This window comes from Podarcis muralis, chromosome 1 (genome assembly GCF_964188315.1).
Source record: "Podarcis muralis chromosome 1, rPodMur119.hap1.1, whole genome shotgun sequence".
Lineage (NCBI taxonomy): Eukaryota > Metazoa > Chordata > Lepidosauria > Squamata > Lacertidae > Podarcis > Podarcis muralis.
In genome coordinates, this window is record NC_135655.1 from 133,324,807 (window position 1) to 133,342,533 (window position 17,727).

At 42.1% G+C, this 17,727-nt stretch overlaps 1 protein-coding gene across 12 annotated transcripts in view; it reads right to left on the reverse strand.

The window, feature by feature from the left end:
* Positions 1-17,727, reverse strand: part of HDAC4 (histone deacetylase 4) — a 124,863-nt gene that overhangs the window by 15,276 nt on the left and 91,860 nt on the right. For 10 of the 12 annotated variants that reach the window (XM_028704255.2, XM_028704317.2, XM_028704303.2 and 7 more), the window contains 5 exons: positions 16,455-16,562; positions 16,047-16,102; positions 12,676-12,763; positions 10,290-10,409; positions 5,671-5,768 (listed from right to left, as the gene is read on the reverse strand). In XM_028704255.2, the coding sequence (XP_028560088.2) occupies positions 5,671-5,768; positions 10,290-10,409; positions 12,676-12,763; positions 16,047-16,102; positions 16,455-16,562 (470 nt within the window). Of the gene's footprint in view, positions 1-4,019; positions 4,130-5,670; positions 5,769-10,289; positions 10,410-12,675; positions 12,764-13,677; positions 14,622-16,046; positions 16,103-16,454; positions 16,563-17,727 lie in introns of those variants that run through there. The other 2 variants (XM_028704325.2, XM_077919191.1) reach the window with 2 other exon arrangements.

Genomic DNA, 17,727 nt, shown 5'->3' on the forward strand with positions numbered 1-17,727 from the left:
GTGGGGCTACCTTTGAAGGTGACCTGGAAAGTACAACTAATCCAGAGTGCAGCAGCTAGACTGGTGACTGGGAGCGGCCGCCAAGACTACATAACACTGGTCTTGAAAGACCTACATAGGTTCCCAGTACGTTTCCGAGCACAATTCAAAGTGTTGGGTGCTGACCTTTAAAGCCCTAAACAGCCTCGCCCCAGTATACCTGAAGGAGCGTCTCCAATGTTGATGGATTCTTAAGTTTTATTGTTTTTGACTGTTCCTCATAAACTGGCAAATGTGAGTAGATGCTGGGTTCCTTACATTTTAGCAGCTAATAGCTTTATCTCTAACATGTTTTTTAATTTAAAGAAGTAAATTCAATTTGCAACTATTCTTTGAATAAGTTGTACTTTTTATATAACAAACATGATAATTTTATGGCAAACCAAGTTATATATAATACATTTCATGCTCATAATGTAACAAACAGTATTTTATTCTGCAAAGGGCACTAAAATGGGGGTGGGAAGTACTGCGTATTTTTCAATTTCCCCCCACAATTTCAGTTTCCCTTAAAAAAACCCACAACCCTCCAGTTTTTCTTTCCATGGCTTCAAAATTTCTAGAGATTTTAACATTTCTAGATACTACCCTCCACTGTAATCAGCTTCAGGCCTCTATTTCGGTACCAATAGAATATCAAGCAATGTGTTGGATCCATGTGAAACTCCCCTTGCCAAAAGATTAAGCATCTTTAATAATTTGATTTGTACTGTTTTGGCTTGCACCCAAAGTCATATTTAAAAACGGCGACAGGAATATTCAAAAATAGTCAAGAAAAGCAAATTAACTTGATGGACTAGCTGCAACACTGTGTTACTGAATACATGATTCTGGATTACATTCTAGTGGGCGAAGAAGACAATTCACCTGTCTCAGGGGCCTGTAAAAAGGAGACAAACTTGCTGCCCAGAAACAATGGGTAACGTGGTAGAGTGTGAAATTCACACATTGACACCAACTAACCCATTAATATTTCAGCCAAAGGCCTCTAGTTTCATAACAGTGTCTGGTTTCATTAGAATATATAGTAATTCCACTGACATTCTGCAGCTGAAGAGAATATTTTCTTTCTTATATTTTTCATAGACGGCAGCTACCTTTTCATGAACAAAGTGTACTAGGAGTTAAAGAGAAGGCATGCGTATCTTTGCCTAGCTCAAAAGGATCTCCACTGATTCATCTGAAGACTTCAAAGCATCTGAATTTTGCATTTGGACTGGTTTGAATTACAGCTCAGTTCTGCATTCTGAGTTTCTAAGTTCATAGTGAAACTGCCTGTAGCTTCTGGATTTCATTAGGGCTAATTTTCTTATCTTTTCTTCAACTTTTGGTTTGATCCCTTGGAAATGCAACGTGGCATTCAATGGGCCAGAGTAACAAGGTGCTGCTTTTAAGGCATGCATTGCCTCATAAGATTGAGGGGGGGGGGGGATACAGCCCATTCCCTTCACTTTTCTGCCTCTCTGGGGACTATAAATTGTAAACTTCAAAGAACCTTTTTACATTAAAATGAATATAAGTGAATCGGGAAAAGGTTTTTCAAAGCAGCTGGCTATGAACCTCAAAGGCCACTTGACAATCTATTATCATGGGGCAGGGGGGCTTGGCACAAGATTAAACAGGTTTCCAACATAACTTCCAGGCTGAAGGTGTGTGCACATAGGCATGGACTGCTGGAATTGTTTTCTATGGATGTGGTGTGCAATCATACGTTTTTCTAGCAGACACAGGTTTGTGCCCCACAGGGAGTGGGGGATGACAGCTTGGCCAGTGGTGATCTGGCCCACCTGGCTGACATTCCAGGCTGGGCAGTGGGTGCCCAGACTGCGTGGCCTTCTTCAAGGCTGGCTTCATGCAGTGGTGCAAGAGTCAAGGCTAGGCAACACAGATAAGAAGGCAACCGTTCACTCTGGTTTGCCTATGGCCCATTTAAGAGGACTGAAGCTGGTGCCTCTTCTCAGGGAATATTTGCATTCAAATACTTAGAACTGCAGTAGAATTGGAAATGTGAGAGGCCCTGGCAACAGTAAAGAGCAGCAGGGGAAACAAAAGGTGTATTGTTATCATCACGTGGAAGTGGGGAGCACTCTAGCATACAAATACCTCTTAGATCTTTATCCCCCCCCCTCCCATTTTACATATCTGTCATCTCTCACCTCCTTCACCCCCATTCCAGTACCACTGTCATCTGGGGCATCAACACTTGCCTTAACCCAGCTGCTCTTCCAGCTGGGAAGAGAGAGAGATGCAGTGGCAAGTTCTGTCTGCCACAAAGCAGAAGCAGAAGCAACAAGCCCAGGAGAAAAAATGTATTTTAAAACGTCTATGTAAATCCACACTTCAAAAGAAGTTCAATCCAGGTGGTTCAGGGGGCAGCAGTGAGTGGGCGCACTCCCTATTCATCACCTGAAGTGGAAGCTGTAGCAAAGCGAGGAGGAGAAGCTGGGAACTGGATGGGAATGCAGTGTTTCCATGTTTATGCTTTATATAGCAATGCTGACACCTAGTTATCTGTATTCAATATGGCACAAGATCCAAATATTTTGAAACCACTGGACACATCTAGCTGAGAGACAAGTAGCTAGTTGCATCCAGCAAGTGCCCCGGTCCAAACTCAGGGCTGTCCTGGTTTTTCCAGCTGAAGTGGATGGCCAGTCACAGGGCAAGAGTGTCTGCCCTTCAACAGCGACACCTCTATCCAAAATGGTACTTAAGTTCTTCCCCTTCACCAATAGTAAAATCCACAGGAAGGCTTTTATGAATAACTCATTCCTTAACCAGGGTAAGGCGAAGCTCTAGAGGTATTCAAAGAGACCAGAAAAGGTGGAGATTGCCCAAAGGATACTGGCAATGCATTGGGTTCTTTTGTGGCAAGGACCAGTGGCAGTATCATTCAATACATGAGCATCACAGACTTCTGTACTGAACATTTTTGAGAAGACAGTGCTCACCTGTTGTGGACAATAAAATCTGGTCTCAGGCACAGACTGGAACTAGTAGTGCAATTGATCAAGCTCTTAAAGAAAGGCCTCAGCTCAGAGGCAGAGCATCTGGTTTGCATGTAGAAGGTCCCAGGCTCAACCCACATCATCTTCAGGTAGGGCTGGGACAGAACTCAAAACTCAAAGCTGAACTAGATGACCCAATGGCCTGACCCAGTAGAAGACAACTTCCTATGTACTGCTTGTTTTCTGTGGTGCTTTGCAGTAAGCAGGAACTAAGCTTTTAGGTATAGCAGGCTTGAGTGCCCCACAGTAATGCTTTGTGGGGGATCACCATAAAAGAAAGGGAACAGATGAGAGTTATTCAAAATAATTGTAAAGCTTTTCATATAAGTTTTAGCAAAATACAGTGGTACCTCGGATGTCAAACGGAATCCGTTCCGGAAGTCCATTTGACTTCCAAAACCAAAGTGAAGCTTCCAATTGACTGCAGGAAGCTCCTGCCGCCAATCAGAAGCTGCAGAAGTCGCGTCAGACATTCGGGTTCCAAAGAACGTTCACAAACCGGAACATTCACTTCCAGGTTTACAGTGTACGGGAGCCAGAACATTCAATTCACAAGGCGTTTGGGATCCAAGGTACGACTGTAAAACAAAACCTGGGAACAATAAAAGTTGGCAAGTCTACCTACTGGTAAATGCCACGATTGTTATCAAAAAAGTTTTACTTCTTGTAAAAGCTTGCATCTCATGCAAACTGCAAAACAACTACAGGCATCAGTAAATAAAAAGTGCTTAATTAGAAGACAACAGAGCATGATCTAGAAATGTGCAGGACATGCCCCTTTTCACTTTGTTTTCCAAATAAGTGTCCCATCAAATGGAAAGAGGTTTAAAGCTGGTTAGAAAGCCAAGCAAGGACTGGGGAGATGCAATTTCATATCTCTTGTCTGGAGATCCTTGGAGAAAATGCAGAATAAAAATGCAATCTTTTAATAATGTGTCCCTGTTTCCCGGGGGGTATTGCTAGCTTAAAATATTTTTTTTCCCAAGTGACAATAATCTAAACAAAACTCACTGTGTAAGTGATCCATAACAGTTTGCTGTGAAGACATGTACTCGACCACTGGTCTTTACAACTGTTTGTTGCTGAAGGGAAAGTAATGGCAGTACCTTGATTTAGTGTTGCACACTTCTTCATTTAACATATGTGGCTCGAGATGAGCATGACAACCACAGCCATCTGACAGGGAAGCATAGATCTGCAATGCTCATATGATGCTATAAATCAGAGGTAGGGAATGTATTCACTCCTCTGGTATTATCTATACCTATACATCATGGAAAGTACTTTCCTAAAACTCTCCCCATATCAGGCAATAAGTTCACTATGTAGCACAACAGTACACAGGAGGATGAGCTTAACTGCAATCTTTGCCCATTTAGCATGATGTGCTCACATCTAGGTAAACTGGAGTAGCACTTAAACGATGTACAGAGCACAGATGTACAGCAAAATTCCACATATCTCAAGTGAACCTATACATTATGACTCTCCATTTTAAAAACAAAAGACACCTAAATAGTGCAAGCTACTTAGCTCATGGATACTTGAAAGCTCTTACTTTAGAGACCTTAGTTAAAACTTCAGTAAAAGAATTATGTATTCCAGACTGTGCTGTGTATTATGATTTCCTTTGACGATATTTGAAAGCATATACATAGAATTATGATACCGAGAACTGTGATTCCATCAATATCTTCTTCCAATCTGGTTATAAACTCTTTGATCAAACAATGCTCTACTTACTTGAATTCACTGAAACAGCAGAATAAGACCAAAGTGGCCCATCAGAGGTGATGGAATAACAAGTACAGAATACATACGCATTGTGGAACCAAATTTAGATAGGTATTAACAAATTACTTAAATATGGATGAAAATGCAATTAGTTCTGTGCTGGCAGGGGACATTCTTTCTATTCTGCTTCCCTACCTTCTTGGTTACTACTCTTGGTTGTGTTTAATTAAGTCCTTCTCAGAGTAGACCCACTGAAATTAATGAACCTAAGTTAATCATGCCCATTAACTTCAATGGGTCTCATATGAGGAGGACTAGCATGGAACACCACCCTCTGTCTCCTGTTCTTCTAACAATAAGGTAGAAATTTGCTTTGCTTGTAAATCCAGATCAACTGAAATCAATTTTTATTATTAGCACTATTAAAGCAGACAACACGGAGCAACTAGCCTGGAATGGCCAATGACCTGAGGTTGTTTCATAAACTATGGCTTATGAAGTCTTAATGATCATCTGAACTGGGTCACAACTTTGGGAAATGGTGTACGAAATGGCTTTTCTATACAAAGTTATGCACAATGGCAATTTCACTGTCTTTCATGTTTGAGAGAGAATCCTATTCATTATTATAACATGAATGCATGCATGAGGGTTATCAATATTGTGCTGGTGAACAGTGTCTATGTGCCAGTCTTTCCATATTGCATCAGCACCTTGCCACTTGCAGTCAGCTTTAATTCCTTGGTCTCAGAACAGCAAGGTACTCAACATACACACAGAGAGAGGTGTGTGTGTGTGTGTGTGTGTGTGTGTACACACAAACACGCATACAACAACTCAAAGGGCACATTTAGGGAGAAATATAGGCAGGAAAAGCAGAGAGGATTACCTGAAAGCCGTCAAGTATTCTGTATCTCCCATGGGTGGATCAAGACCACCAGTAAATGCCATGTTAACATTGAAACCGGCACCTGGTCCTATGCCAACCTAAGAAAGGGGTGGAGAGGAAAAGAAAGCAGCAGGTTACACCTCTGGCAAATATTGCCATGCATGGGGGGCTGCCCATATCACCTCAGCAATATCTCCAATAATTTTATGTTGCTCCTACAGTTCAAAGTGTGGTAACACAACAGTTGTTGTTAAGAAGGTATTCTATTTTGCTTTAAAATCCACTGTTTCCTGCGCCATCAGATCAATGAGTGGGATGAAAGGCAGAAACAGCCTTAATCCTTAGTTAGCATCTAAAAGAAAAACATATGCTCATGCTCGTAACTTTAAAATAGTTATTACATTTAAAAAAAACCACACACACCACCAAATTGTCTAAAGTTCCAGTCATATTTTAAAGCCGTTCACACAGAATTGCCGGGGACTCTGGATTTGGTACACTGAAGTAGCTTCTTAACTGCCGCAAATATTGTAAATGCAGAATCAGCTTCTTTTCCAAAAATGTTTCCTGGAGTTCTAATATCCAAGTGCACACATTTTCCTTACTGGATTCAGTGAGCTAAGGATCATCACTGCTGCTTTGGGCCAGAAGCCACTGGCTGAGATTGTTTGCAATAACAAAATACCCTCTTATAATCAACAATATAGCACATAAAAAGGAGCATATATCAGACGAAACCATGCCTCCTGGTCTCCAGCTAAAAATATAAAGACTGTATCTTAAGAGCTGTCATTCTTAAGTGAACGTGGGAGAGCTGGGCCTTGGAGCAGGGTTTTTTCCTGCCCCCCCCCCCCAATCTCAGTTGCCTGAGTTCCTATGACCTTGGCATGATGTGCTCTGTCTATGGGTGCATCCAGGTCAAGGCCTGCCTTTTATCACAAAGGGTCGCTAAGATCTAATTTTTCTGTGTGCCTATTTGGTACATTGGCTTCCACAGGGCCGCTTTTTCATGTTTTTTCATTGCTATTCTGCAGCTTGCCATCCATATCAGTGGATGTATCGGGGGGACAGGACGTTTGTCCCTTCCCTCAATCTCTCTTCACTGGTCCTTTCTATTCTGGGCACGTGTGCAGGTATTTCTGCATCTATACAACTTAAACAAACCCCAAAGTGTGCAAAAGCAATTATTATAAAATTGCACAATGGAGCCGTGTGCTTTTTTGTTTTAGTTTTAGATTTTTACCTAAAGATCACACAAGAATGATAAGATCTTCTGCAAGATTCTCCTTGTATAGTGTGTGTATTTTGATTATAGTCTCCAAGCTAATCCCTTATAAGTACTGTGTGGAGATTGAGAGAGAACAGCTTCTCTTAACTGGGTTGTTGAAATTCAAGTATACCTTCAGCATACAGCAACTGCTAGAAATAGGCACATTCTTATAAGTTTTGGCTACCAGAAATAAAACAGCAAGGTTGTGTGCTCAGGTGAGGAGCCGATGGAAAAAGGGGTGCAATGTAAAAGGCCAACCAGTGAAACTTCACCACACATAACCTGCCCACCAAAATTGCACTAACAAGCTACAACACCAGCAAAGACTACAGATGTATAATGCACTATTTTTACTTAACTGATTTGTGGTATTAAGGAAATTTCTGATTTAAATGTAAATAGAAAAGAAAAGGAATTGGCGTCATAAGAGCACTGCAAAAAATGGTGTCCATAAGCAGCACCAATTCAACAATAAATTCCTGTATGTTACAAAGTATAACAGTACCACGATTTTTCTCAAAACGTTAGTCTATTTCCTCATTGTTTATTCTGGTGCTATTTGCTTTTAGTTTCACTTCTCTTACAAAATGTCCCCAAGTTCAACTTGCACTTCAGGTACAGAAGGTTTAAAAAATTCAACTTCACAGTCGGATGTGTTGGGTTCACTGGGAGAAAAATAAGCTATGTGAGCACTGTGGAGACTGTGTGCCGCACGACACCTAGGAGGCTACCTCTCTATGCCTTTAACGCAGTCACTGAAGTCTTAAGAGTAGAAGCCGGGTTCCTCGCCTCCTGGGTACTTACATGACACGTGCACTTTGGGGGTACCAGAAACATTCAGTGTTCTTAATTACAAAGAGACTTCCAACTCTAGGACTAAGTGCACAATGGTTCCACAAATAGGAAATCTTCAGCAAAACCTAAGGATTAAGCTGCAGCTCATGCTGTACAGCCAAGCATTTGGCACTACAGTGATACCTCGGGTTAAGTACTTAATTTGTTCCAGAGGTCCGTTCTTAATCTGAAACTGTTCTTAACCTGAAGCACCACTTCAGCTAATGGGGCCTCCCGCTGCTGCTGCGCCAAAGCACGATTTCTGTTCTCATCCTGAAGCAAAGTTCTTAACCTGAAGCACTATTTCTGGGTTAGTGGAGTCTGTAACCTGAAGTGTATGTAACCTGAAGCGTATGTAACCTGAGGTACCACTGTATTTAGGTTGACTGAACTTGGTTGCCCAGAGCTGACAAAAATACTGTAGTGCACTGTGAAGGGTAAGGAATGGCACCAGCGAGACAGAGGCCCAGTGTGCACATAGTGCATGGGTTCCTGGAGAGATGAAAACTGCTGCACTCTTTCGGTGGTACTGCTGCCATCATGCTACCTATGCCTATGGCCTAACCTGGGCCTGTGGTTTGTCTGTTCAGACACAACATTAAGCTTAGCCCTGAGTATCACAGCAGCAGCAAGACCAGAGGGGGGTCATTGTGGAAATTAGTGAAATACCTTCTACCTTAGAACGTGAGACAGCATGAATTTCCAGGATTTTTGCAGGCTGGTGGATGGGGGAATGAGTTCCACTTCATGTTATAAAAGCATGCAGGTTCCTAATTCCCACGTCTGTTCATGCAGCACACACACAAGCAGTCTCAACCATTATCAGGTACACACTGTCATGGACAAATGTTGCATACCAGCTGGGCAATCAAAGGTATATAGACAACAGTGATTCACACTACTATAACTGCTGGAAAAGATACTGCTCCAGCCAAACAAACCATTACTCATCACATCAGTGATCTTTCAGTTCATGTTACATTTCTTAATGCAAGCATGGGCCCAAAGATTGTCAGGACTACTTGCGTGTAAGAAAAAAGTAAACTGTGTACCAATTCTCATTGTTTGGCACATGTACAGTCTACTCTGCTGAAGCCTCAAATGGTCAGTCATGAACCTTTCATATTCTGCCAAAAGAGCATTCATATTTTACCCTGACCACGCATTCTTATGGTCGCCTTCCCATACCTCCCTTTGTCAACTTACACTATAGGAGTGGGGGTTGGGCAAATTTCTGCAAAACTTTAATTTTTTTTTCTACCTAGATAGAATATACAATTGACCATGGTTATATAAGAGTCAATGTTTTACTTTTCTTTAGTACATAATTTATTTGACCACTAGGATATTACAGGGCAACCTCTTACTTCCACTACTTAAATAATGCAATGAGTAATAGAGTTTCCCAATTCCAGAGGTGTATAACTATCAAAGAACTCCATGCTTTTCGTAACCATCACTACTAGCTCCATTCACAGCTTTTATCAGCAAATGGCCAAAGACAGGACAGGGCAAGAAAGGCTGCTCCCTCCTGTAAGTACAAATAACAAAACCTTGTAGAGAGTGGATTGTGAAATGTTCATAATTCACTTTCATTAGAAACAATGTATAAATCCTATGTGTTGTAAGAATTGTCCTTTTCCAGATCTAAGAACTCAGGTGATGGGTGTCCTCTACTGGTAGAAAAAAGCAAGGCCTTCTGACAAATCAAAGCTAAATAAATATTGATACTAAATGCCAACTATTATTTTTAGGAATGCCAACCAAAGTTCAAAAAAGTGACTCTTGCCTGCCTACCTATATTAGCAATACTTGCCTCTAGCTGTTATAGTGACTAGAGCAGGCTTCCTCAACCTCGGCACTCCAGATGGTTTTGGCCTACAACTCCCATGATTCCTATCTAGCAGGACCAGCGGTCAGGGATGCTAGGAATTGTAGTCTCAAAACATCTGGAAGGTGGAGGTTGAGGAAGCCTGGACTAGAGGCTGGGGTAGGAGGTGGGGAGGGAGACTAAATGATATTTGCAGACTGAAGACAAGAATCTGAGAGTGCTGCTTGTGTGTAAAGGCTGGGTGCAAGTAGGGAGACGAGCGCACTAGGTTCATGCGCTCATTTCACCAAGACCGACTGCCGCCCTCCTTGACTGATCTGATCACTACAGCTGACTGCCACTCTCCTTGAGTTCAAAGCAGGGAGCCTCCTCTACTCATGGAAGCTGCCTGCATTATTCAGAAACACAGTTCTGAGGGATTCTATATCACATTGGGAGCCTTCACAAGCAGAAGGCTTTTCACCCCGCCTCAAGGACAGCAGCATGCATAGATGTGATGTTTGGTGTGCCTTAACAAGCAAACAACATGTCTGAATAGGGCATCAACACATTCATATTTGCCACACCCCCATACGAATTGTAGTGAAAGTCCTAATCCATTATTGCTTGAGTGACCTCTAAGATTGCAATACCATTATTATAAACAAATGTTGTAAGAACACATATCAATATTATTATTATTACCTCATCAGGAGCTCCACTGCCCGGGAAGAAGTTTCCATCATCATAGCGATGTAGTGAAATATAAAGAACGTTAGGATCATTGTAGAAAGCCTGCTGAGTGCCATTTCCATGGTGTACATCCTTCAGGGATAAAGATGATATCATATGAGAAGGTTTATAACATGATAGGCTGTCTACATTAACACTAACTGTAATACAACGTTTCATGTTCATGCTACCAAAGCCCTGCAGGGGGAAGGCTCAGCAAGGCACAATTTCATACCACCAATTTTAGTAACACTAATGTATGGTTAAATGATTGTGACAATGCTTGTTGCATTATGCTTGGTTGTCACATGAGATGCATACTGCGAAGGGACTCACTTTCAGTCCTATAAATAGAAGATGCAAAAGGTGGACTGGCAAGTAAGCATTTCTGAACATAGAGAACTGCCCTGCAATAATTTCAACTATGTATAGTAACATCATCAAAACTAGTAAGAATTGATTCTTCCAGCGATAAAGGATGTAAAGCCTACACACCAACATGGGGCCAGGTGAAAGTATGGCCATGCTACTCCTTGCTTGTGTGAGTACCCTTCAGACAAGGGTCTCTGCATCTCTGAGAGAAGAGTCCAAGAAAACAGATTGGGAATGACTGAAAAACACTGCAAGGGAAATCCAGGGAACACCTGAACTGGGATGCTGGATGTGCTCTGCTAGCATGGCCCTCCACCGCCCTGCCCTGCCCCCCCTGTGCTTTGACTGCAGTCTCACTTTCTTGTTTAGTGGTGGTGTGGCAGGCAGGATGGGAACAGGGCCATAGGTAGACCTGGCCCTCATATTAATTTACAACTGAACATGCTGCCTGATAGAATCTACAGAAGACACCAATCTAATAGTGCCTTATAACAGATAGACAGGAAGGTCCAAACTGCCATGCTGCAAATGTCCTTGATAGAGAACAAATATGAAGTGCCACAGAAATTGCTGCAGCAGCACTTCCTGGGGCAGCAAAACTAGTAGCAAAGCCAATACAATCGCTGCTGGTGGTTTGAGGAATGGCAAGTCTGTGCACTCTCTCCTTCTATGTAATAAAGAGAAGTTCAACCCATCCACTGCAATCTCCCTCCCTCAAACATCAATCATATGCCACTGGTGTTCCTTAGGATGTAACAACTAGGCAGAAACCAAGGGGATTAGTTTAGTGTGAAGATCTGGGTAAAATGTGCACAATTCTTTACTGGCTGAAAGGGCTCCTCTCTCTCCAACTTTCCTGTGCAGATGTGGATGCAGTGGCAAGCAGGCCTGCCTGCCACTTTTCAGGGTAGTGCCCTTAAGACATGACACCCTTCAGGTGTAGTTGGACTCCAACTCCTGCCAGCCCCAACCAGCATGGCCTACAGTCTAGAATGATCAGAGCTGTAGTTCAGCAAACCCTGCCTTTAAAGAGCAGAATAAAAGGTAAAGGTAAAGGTACCCCTGCCCGTACGGGCCAGTCTTGACAGACTCTGGGGTTGTGTGCTCATCTCACTCAAGAGGCCAGCGCTGTCCGGAGACACTTCCGGGTCATGTGGCCAGCGTGACAAAGCCGCATCTGGCGAGCCAGCACAGCACACGGAAACGCCGTTTACCTTCCCACTGGTAAGCGGTCCCTATTTATCTACTTGCACCCGAGGGTGCTTTCGAACTGCTAGGTTGGCAGGCGCTGGGACCGAGCAGCGGGAGCGCACCCCGCCGTGGGGATTCGAGCCGCCGACCTTTCGATCGGCAAGTCCTAGGCGCTGAGGCTTTTACCCACAGCGCCACCCGCGTCCCTTAAAGAGCAGAATATATAGGTTCAAATGACGTCTTAGTGTAAGTCCTCCAAAGGACAGGTGCTTCACAATAGGAACCTATGCGCCAGAAAAGAAAGCATGTGATGTGTGAATGCTTTCTTTGGCCCTGGTTTCCCTAGGGTAACAGACTGCCTTTTAGGGTGCTGTACTGAAATTTTTGGTCCAGTCCTGCTTGTAACAAGCTGAATATCTCCACAACAAAAGCAAAATGCAGAGGAGACTTTCAGGGAGATGTTCCCTGGTGGGGCTGGATACCTAACTTGCCTCCAAAGCTTATAATGCTCTGGAAAGAAGGGGGCATCCCCATAATTATTAGCATTTTGCAAATGCTCCAGACATTAAGCCCTGTCCTGACTGAGAGCAAAGTGCTCTTCAACTTGGAATGCCCGTTTGGCTGGCCTTGCTCTCCTGTCAACAAAGGAGAAAATCGAGCTCAAACGTTTTGAGGATTCGAACCCACATTTTATTGAGATTTAATGACTGCACTTTTGCTGACAGAGTTCTTGCATTTTGTACCTGTATTGGAAAGGGGGTGGGGTGTAAAAAAAAAAAAGTGCTGTTTCACTCACCCAATCCACTATAAGTATTTTGTTCACATTCAGTCTTTGCTGGAGAAGCTTGGCTGAAATTGCCACAGAATTAAAATAGCAAAAACCCCTGAAAGATAATAGATTATTATAGACGTATATGTGGAAAGTACACTTGACAACTTCAGCACCAAACACTTTCCAAGGAAAATGACATATGCTGTTGCTTCAAAATGAGGAGATACAATAAGACACTGAAATGTATATGAAGATGGCAATGCCAACTATTTAATGCACAGACTATTAGTTAGATCTGTGCCAAACACTCTCCATGTTCAACTTTCAGGTTTAAAGCACTGCATTCAGATTGGGGGGGGGGGGGGGCTTGTTAAAAAAAATACTGGAGGGGATGTTTAGTACTTTTCTTGCCCCTGCTTGCTGCCATTTTGTTCCCTTGTTGTCCTTCAGAGTGATCACTAGCAACTGGGCGCTACTTAAACACGATGGTGACAGCATTACAGACGTACCCAAAGGAGTTTTATTGCAGAAAACTATTTTTTCCTTGGTGTAAAACTTGCATGATTTTGAAATAGTGCTGACCAGCTTTGGTTTAGCAAACTACAGTAATCCAATTCAAAAAATTTATAAACACACTCAAATAGCTTCAATGTAGATAAGGCCTACATCAAAGAAATTACCCTTGGTCAGATGATGATGTTATGTAATCTTTCAGGGATTATTGGTAGTGGAACAAAAAGAAAAAGAAAAAATCCCAAACCAAAAAACCATAATCTTCTGACTCCAAATGGATGTCACCTCATAAAATCTTGGAAGGGACCCCAAGGGCCATTTAGTCCAACGCCCTGGAATGCAGGAATCTCAGGTGAAGCATCCATGACAGATGGCCATCCAACCTCTGCTTAAAAACCTCCAAGGAAGGAGAGTCCACCACCCTCCGAAGGAGCTCTTGCCATCATAAAGTTCTTCTTGATATTTAGTTGGAATCTTCTTTTCAATTTCTCTTTTATTTTATTTATTTACCTCTATTTATTTATTTGTTTGTTTGTTTGAGAGTTTCTATGCCCCACCCTTCCTCCAGATCAGAGCACAACATGGCTTACAACAATAATATACAGTAAGGTCCTAGAATAGACATCCTGGGGGAAAGTGACAAGTGGGGTGCTGCAGGGTTCTGTCCTGGGCCTGTTGTTGTTCAACATCTTTATAAATGACTTGGATGAAGGAATTGAGGGGATGCTCATCAAGTTTGCAGATGACACCAAACTGTGAGGAGTAGCTAATGCCGCAGAAGACAGAACTGGGTTCCAAGATGACTTTGACAGATCGGAGAACTAGACCCATTTCAATAAGGATAAATGTAAGGTTCTACACTTCAGCAGGAAAAACCTGCTGCACAAATATAAGATGGAGGCACCTGGTTTGCCATAACATGTGAAAAGGACCTAGGGGTCTTAGAGCACAGCTTAACATCAGTCAACAGTGCGATTCAGGCCCATTAAAGACAGACAGCTGCCCAATTCTTGGACCTGAGAACCGCGTACCCACAGGACCTCCATCTTGCCAGGAATCAGTTTCAACTTGCTGTTCCTCATCCTCTCCACCACTACATCCAAGAACTGGTCCAAGATGTGCAAAGCCTTGCCTGACTCAGTTGGTACAATGAAACAGAACTCGGTGTCATCATCATACAGGTGACCCTGCTTTCCAATAGCTTCATATAGATTGTAAATAACACTGGAAACAGAATAGAACCCTGTGGCACCCCAAAACCAAGGGGTCAATCTGGCTTCACCCAATGATACTTTCTAGTAGTGACTCTGAGGTGAAACAAGTCCATTCTATCACGCTGTGGGACAAGGAGTAAGCAGGGACTGCAGGGCCTCTCCATCAGGATTCTAAAAGGTTAGCAACTTCTGACTCCTTTTCTCCTTGAAATATTTCCATTTCAGATGGTCATTACAAGAACTCTGCAACAAAGAAATACAGTAAGGCCGCAACTTACGCGCATTTAATTTGTGCGCATTCAGCTTCACAGGCTCGGCAAAAATAAAATAAAATAAATAAAAAGGAGCGGAAAGGGGGTGGGGTTCTGGGGAAAATGACACTGGCAATCTCACCAGCCACTGAACCCAATGGATTTTGACTGTATGTGATTTAACTTTAAGCACAATCCCCAGAATGTAACCCCCATGTAAGTTGCGGGCTTACCATAGTGTCTGAGATACCATTCTCCTCCTCCCTCCCTTTTCTGTCATGTCTTCTAAATTGCAATGTTGGTTGTAAGTCGGTCTAATCAATGACATTTGTAAGCTGCTCTGGGAGCCTTATTTGGCTGAAGAGCTGGATAAAAATACTTTTTAATTATTTAAAGCCTGCCTCTCCTTCAAGCTCTCTGACAATCATAAATGACTTTAGGAGGCAGTTGTAGAAGGTAGGAAAGTCCTCCCGCTTCTCCAGTTCTCCCCAGTTTGGAGAGTCTCCCCCTTGCAGATGGCATGGGGTGCTTACTAGGGATGGGCGTCCAAAACCAGTTTTAAGTCTACATTGTGTTATCAGTTTCATAATTTTTGACCTGGCAATATATCGGGAATCATGAGGAGTGAGTGGGTACTATGCAAAGATCACAATGTGGGGAAAACTGTGAAACCAGTTAATGCTTCTCTCAATTCCTACTGCGCCTGTTAATTCTGCCAGCTCAGCTCTCCCCTGCCTCATGCAGGGCACAACGAATCACAAGAACAGGTGCTGGCAAAAATCACAATGCAGGAAAAACCATGAAGTCAGCCAATTCCTCTACATGGCTCCATCCTTATTTCAGACATCGTGCTATATCAATATGTCATGGTGTTTAGCTTGTGATATATTGCAATGTTGAAAACCAGATATCGCCCAGCCTAGTGAGCTGCTGAATGGAGCACTGAACTTCTGACTGGGGTATACCTGGGTGAATTCCAATGTACCATTCCACTTGTGAAATGTTTTTGTTGCCACAGAGAATGCTACAAACTTAATTGGTCCCCCAACACTACCTTCCTTGCTAGTTTACAGAGTTTTCCTAAACCTTTGGAACAGATTTTCAGAAGCTACAGGGAGCTACTGAAGGAAGTAGGAATCAGCAAAAAAGAGCTTTTATTCTTCTATTTAAATGAATGCTCCTGATGTTCTGTTAACAGAATGGTGTTGGGTTTTACCCATTGTGTATGAAAAAGTCGCATGGGAAACACTATGAACTGATGCAAAAGGACAAGCATACATGCAAACTGCCAAACAAAAAAACAAGCTCAGTATTGACTTGGAGGTTTTTTCAGGTGAAAAAGACACCCCTGAAACTTTCAGCTCTAAGTTCTGTGAAAACACTAGTAAACGTAGCCAAAGCACAAACACATACTCACATGGGTGTGCTTTCTTCAGCATGGTGACCAGGAGGTCGAACTACGGCAAATCCATTCTACCAAAACAAAACCACATAAATTTCAACCATATTTAAATAATTGTAGCTAAGTCGCTATGTAGTTTGTGACATATCCTGCTGGGTTCTCCCCCACCCTCAGTACACAGATTCTGGGGGGGGGGGGGGGGTAGAAAACCAACCCAACAAAACCAAATTCTTTTACCTTTTAAAATACAGAAAAAATGTTTTAGCTGCTTCTTAAATTTTAGGCATGCTGCTGAAATCTGGGACTATTTCAGTAAGGATTACAGTTTACATTTGCACACGATTTATAAAATACAGTCCTCGTGACCAAGTTATTCTCAAATCTACAAAGTAATAAGCAAATCATCATTAGCATCATACTAACCTTTAGCTCCCCTGTAGCCACTTTAAAAACCAGCTCTATAACACAACCAACAGCAAGGCGAGCAGCACTGAAGGAATGGACCTCATTCCAAATTGTATCACTGTCAACCTACATAAAACAGATTCACATCAGTAAAGCTATTTTTCAAAGTCACAGACTTGTGTACTAAATTCTGTGGTTATGTTACTTGTGTAAGCTGCTTAATCATAATTGTGCTAATCATCAGTATCTGATGGCACAATTCTTGCATTTTTGTCAAGTGAGATCAAACAAACCACATCGCTAGACCTAGAAGTGGATCACAACCTGACTTATGACGGATTGCAACAGTGACATCACCATTCTATCTCTGTTTGCTTGTTGTGAGATCCATTAGGGAACTGTTTTAAGATGATGACTACAAGGACACTCCTTAGGCACTGTTTGGTGGGCTGCTACCATCCTAGATGAGACAAAGGGCAGGACCCAGTTTTCTTTTCTTCACAAGTAAGAGAAATGGCAAATGATCAGGTGCATTAGTTATCCAGCACTTTCTTGGAACTGGAAATAGTGCAGTTCATTCTGTATTTTATAACTAGCCCAATCAATGAATGATTTAAATGCCTTATATATTAAAGCATACTGTAGTTATCAAATAACATTACCACCATCATCATTATTAATAAGCATTGTTAGCTACATTCTAGTTGTGTTTTAACTGCACAAATATTCCCATAAAATAGAACAATAAAACCATAAAATCTCAACATAATAAAACGTCAGCAAATTTCACAGGACATGTTAACAGAACAGCTGACACATTTGTCCACAAAAGGAACAAATATAAATTTAAAGGTTTAAAAGGTGCTGGCAACAAGGACGGTCATAATTCCAGTGAAAAGGAGTTCCACAACTGGGACACCATAATAGAAAAGGCTCTGTGCTGTGTCACAATGAAGCTGGGCATTTGTCTGTTATTATTGGGAGGTGTTTTCTGGTCAGAGGCCTTCCGTCTATGATATAAACTGATTTTCCCAATTGGAGTATAATTGGAACGGCGTGTGAGATTTTGTACTTGGCTATGTTGTGCTGCTTTAGGAATGCCCCTAATCATTAAAATCGTCTTTCATATGATGAACCAGAAATTTCTTTTCTAATCTGAACTCTTTACATATCATCAACACTGTTGTATTTTACAATATTTTGGGTACATCTGGTATAAAAAAGTGTCTGTGTGGTTTATCTTAAATGAGGCAAGTAAAAGGTATACTAGTTATGTAACAGGAACACGGTA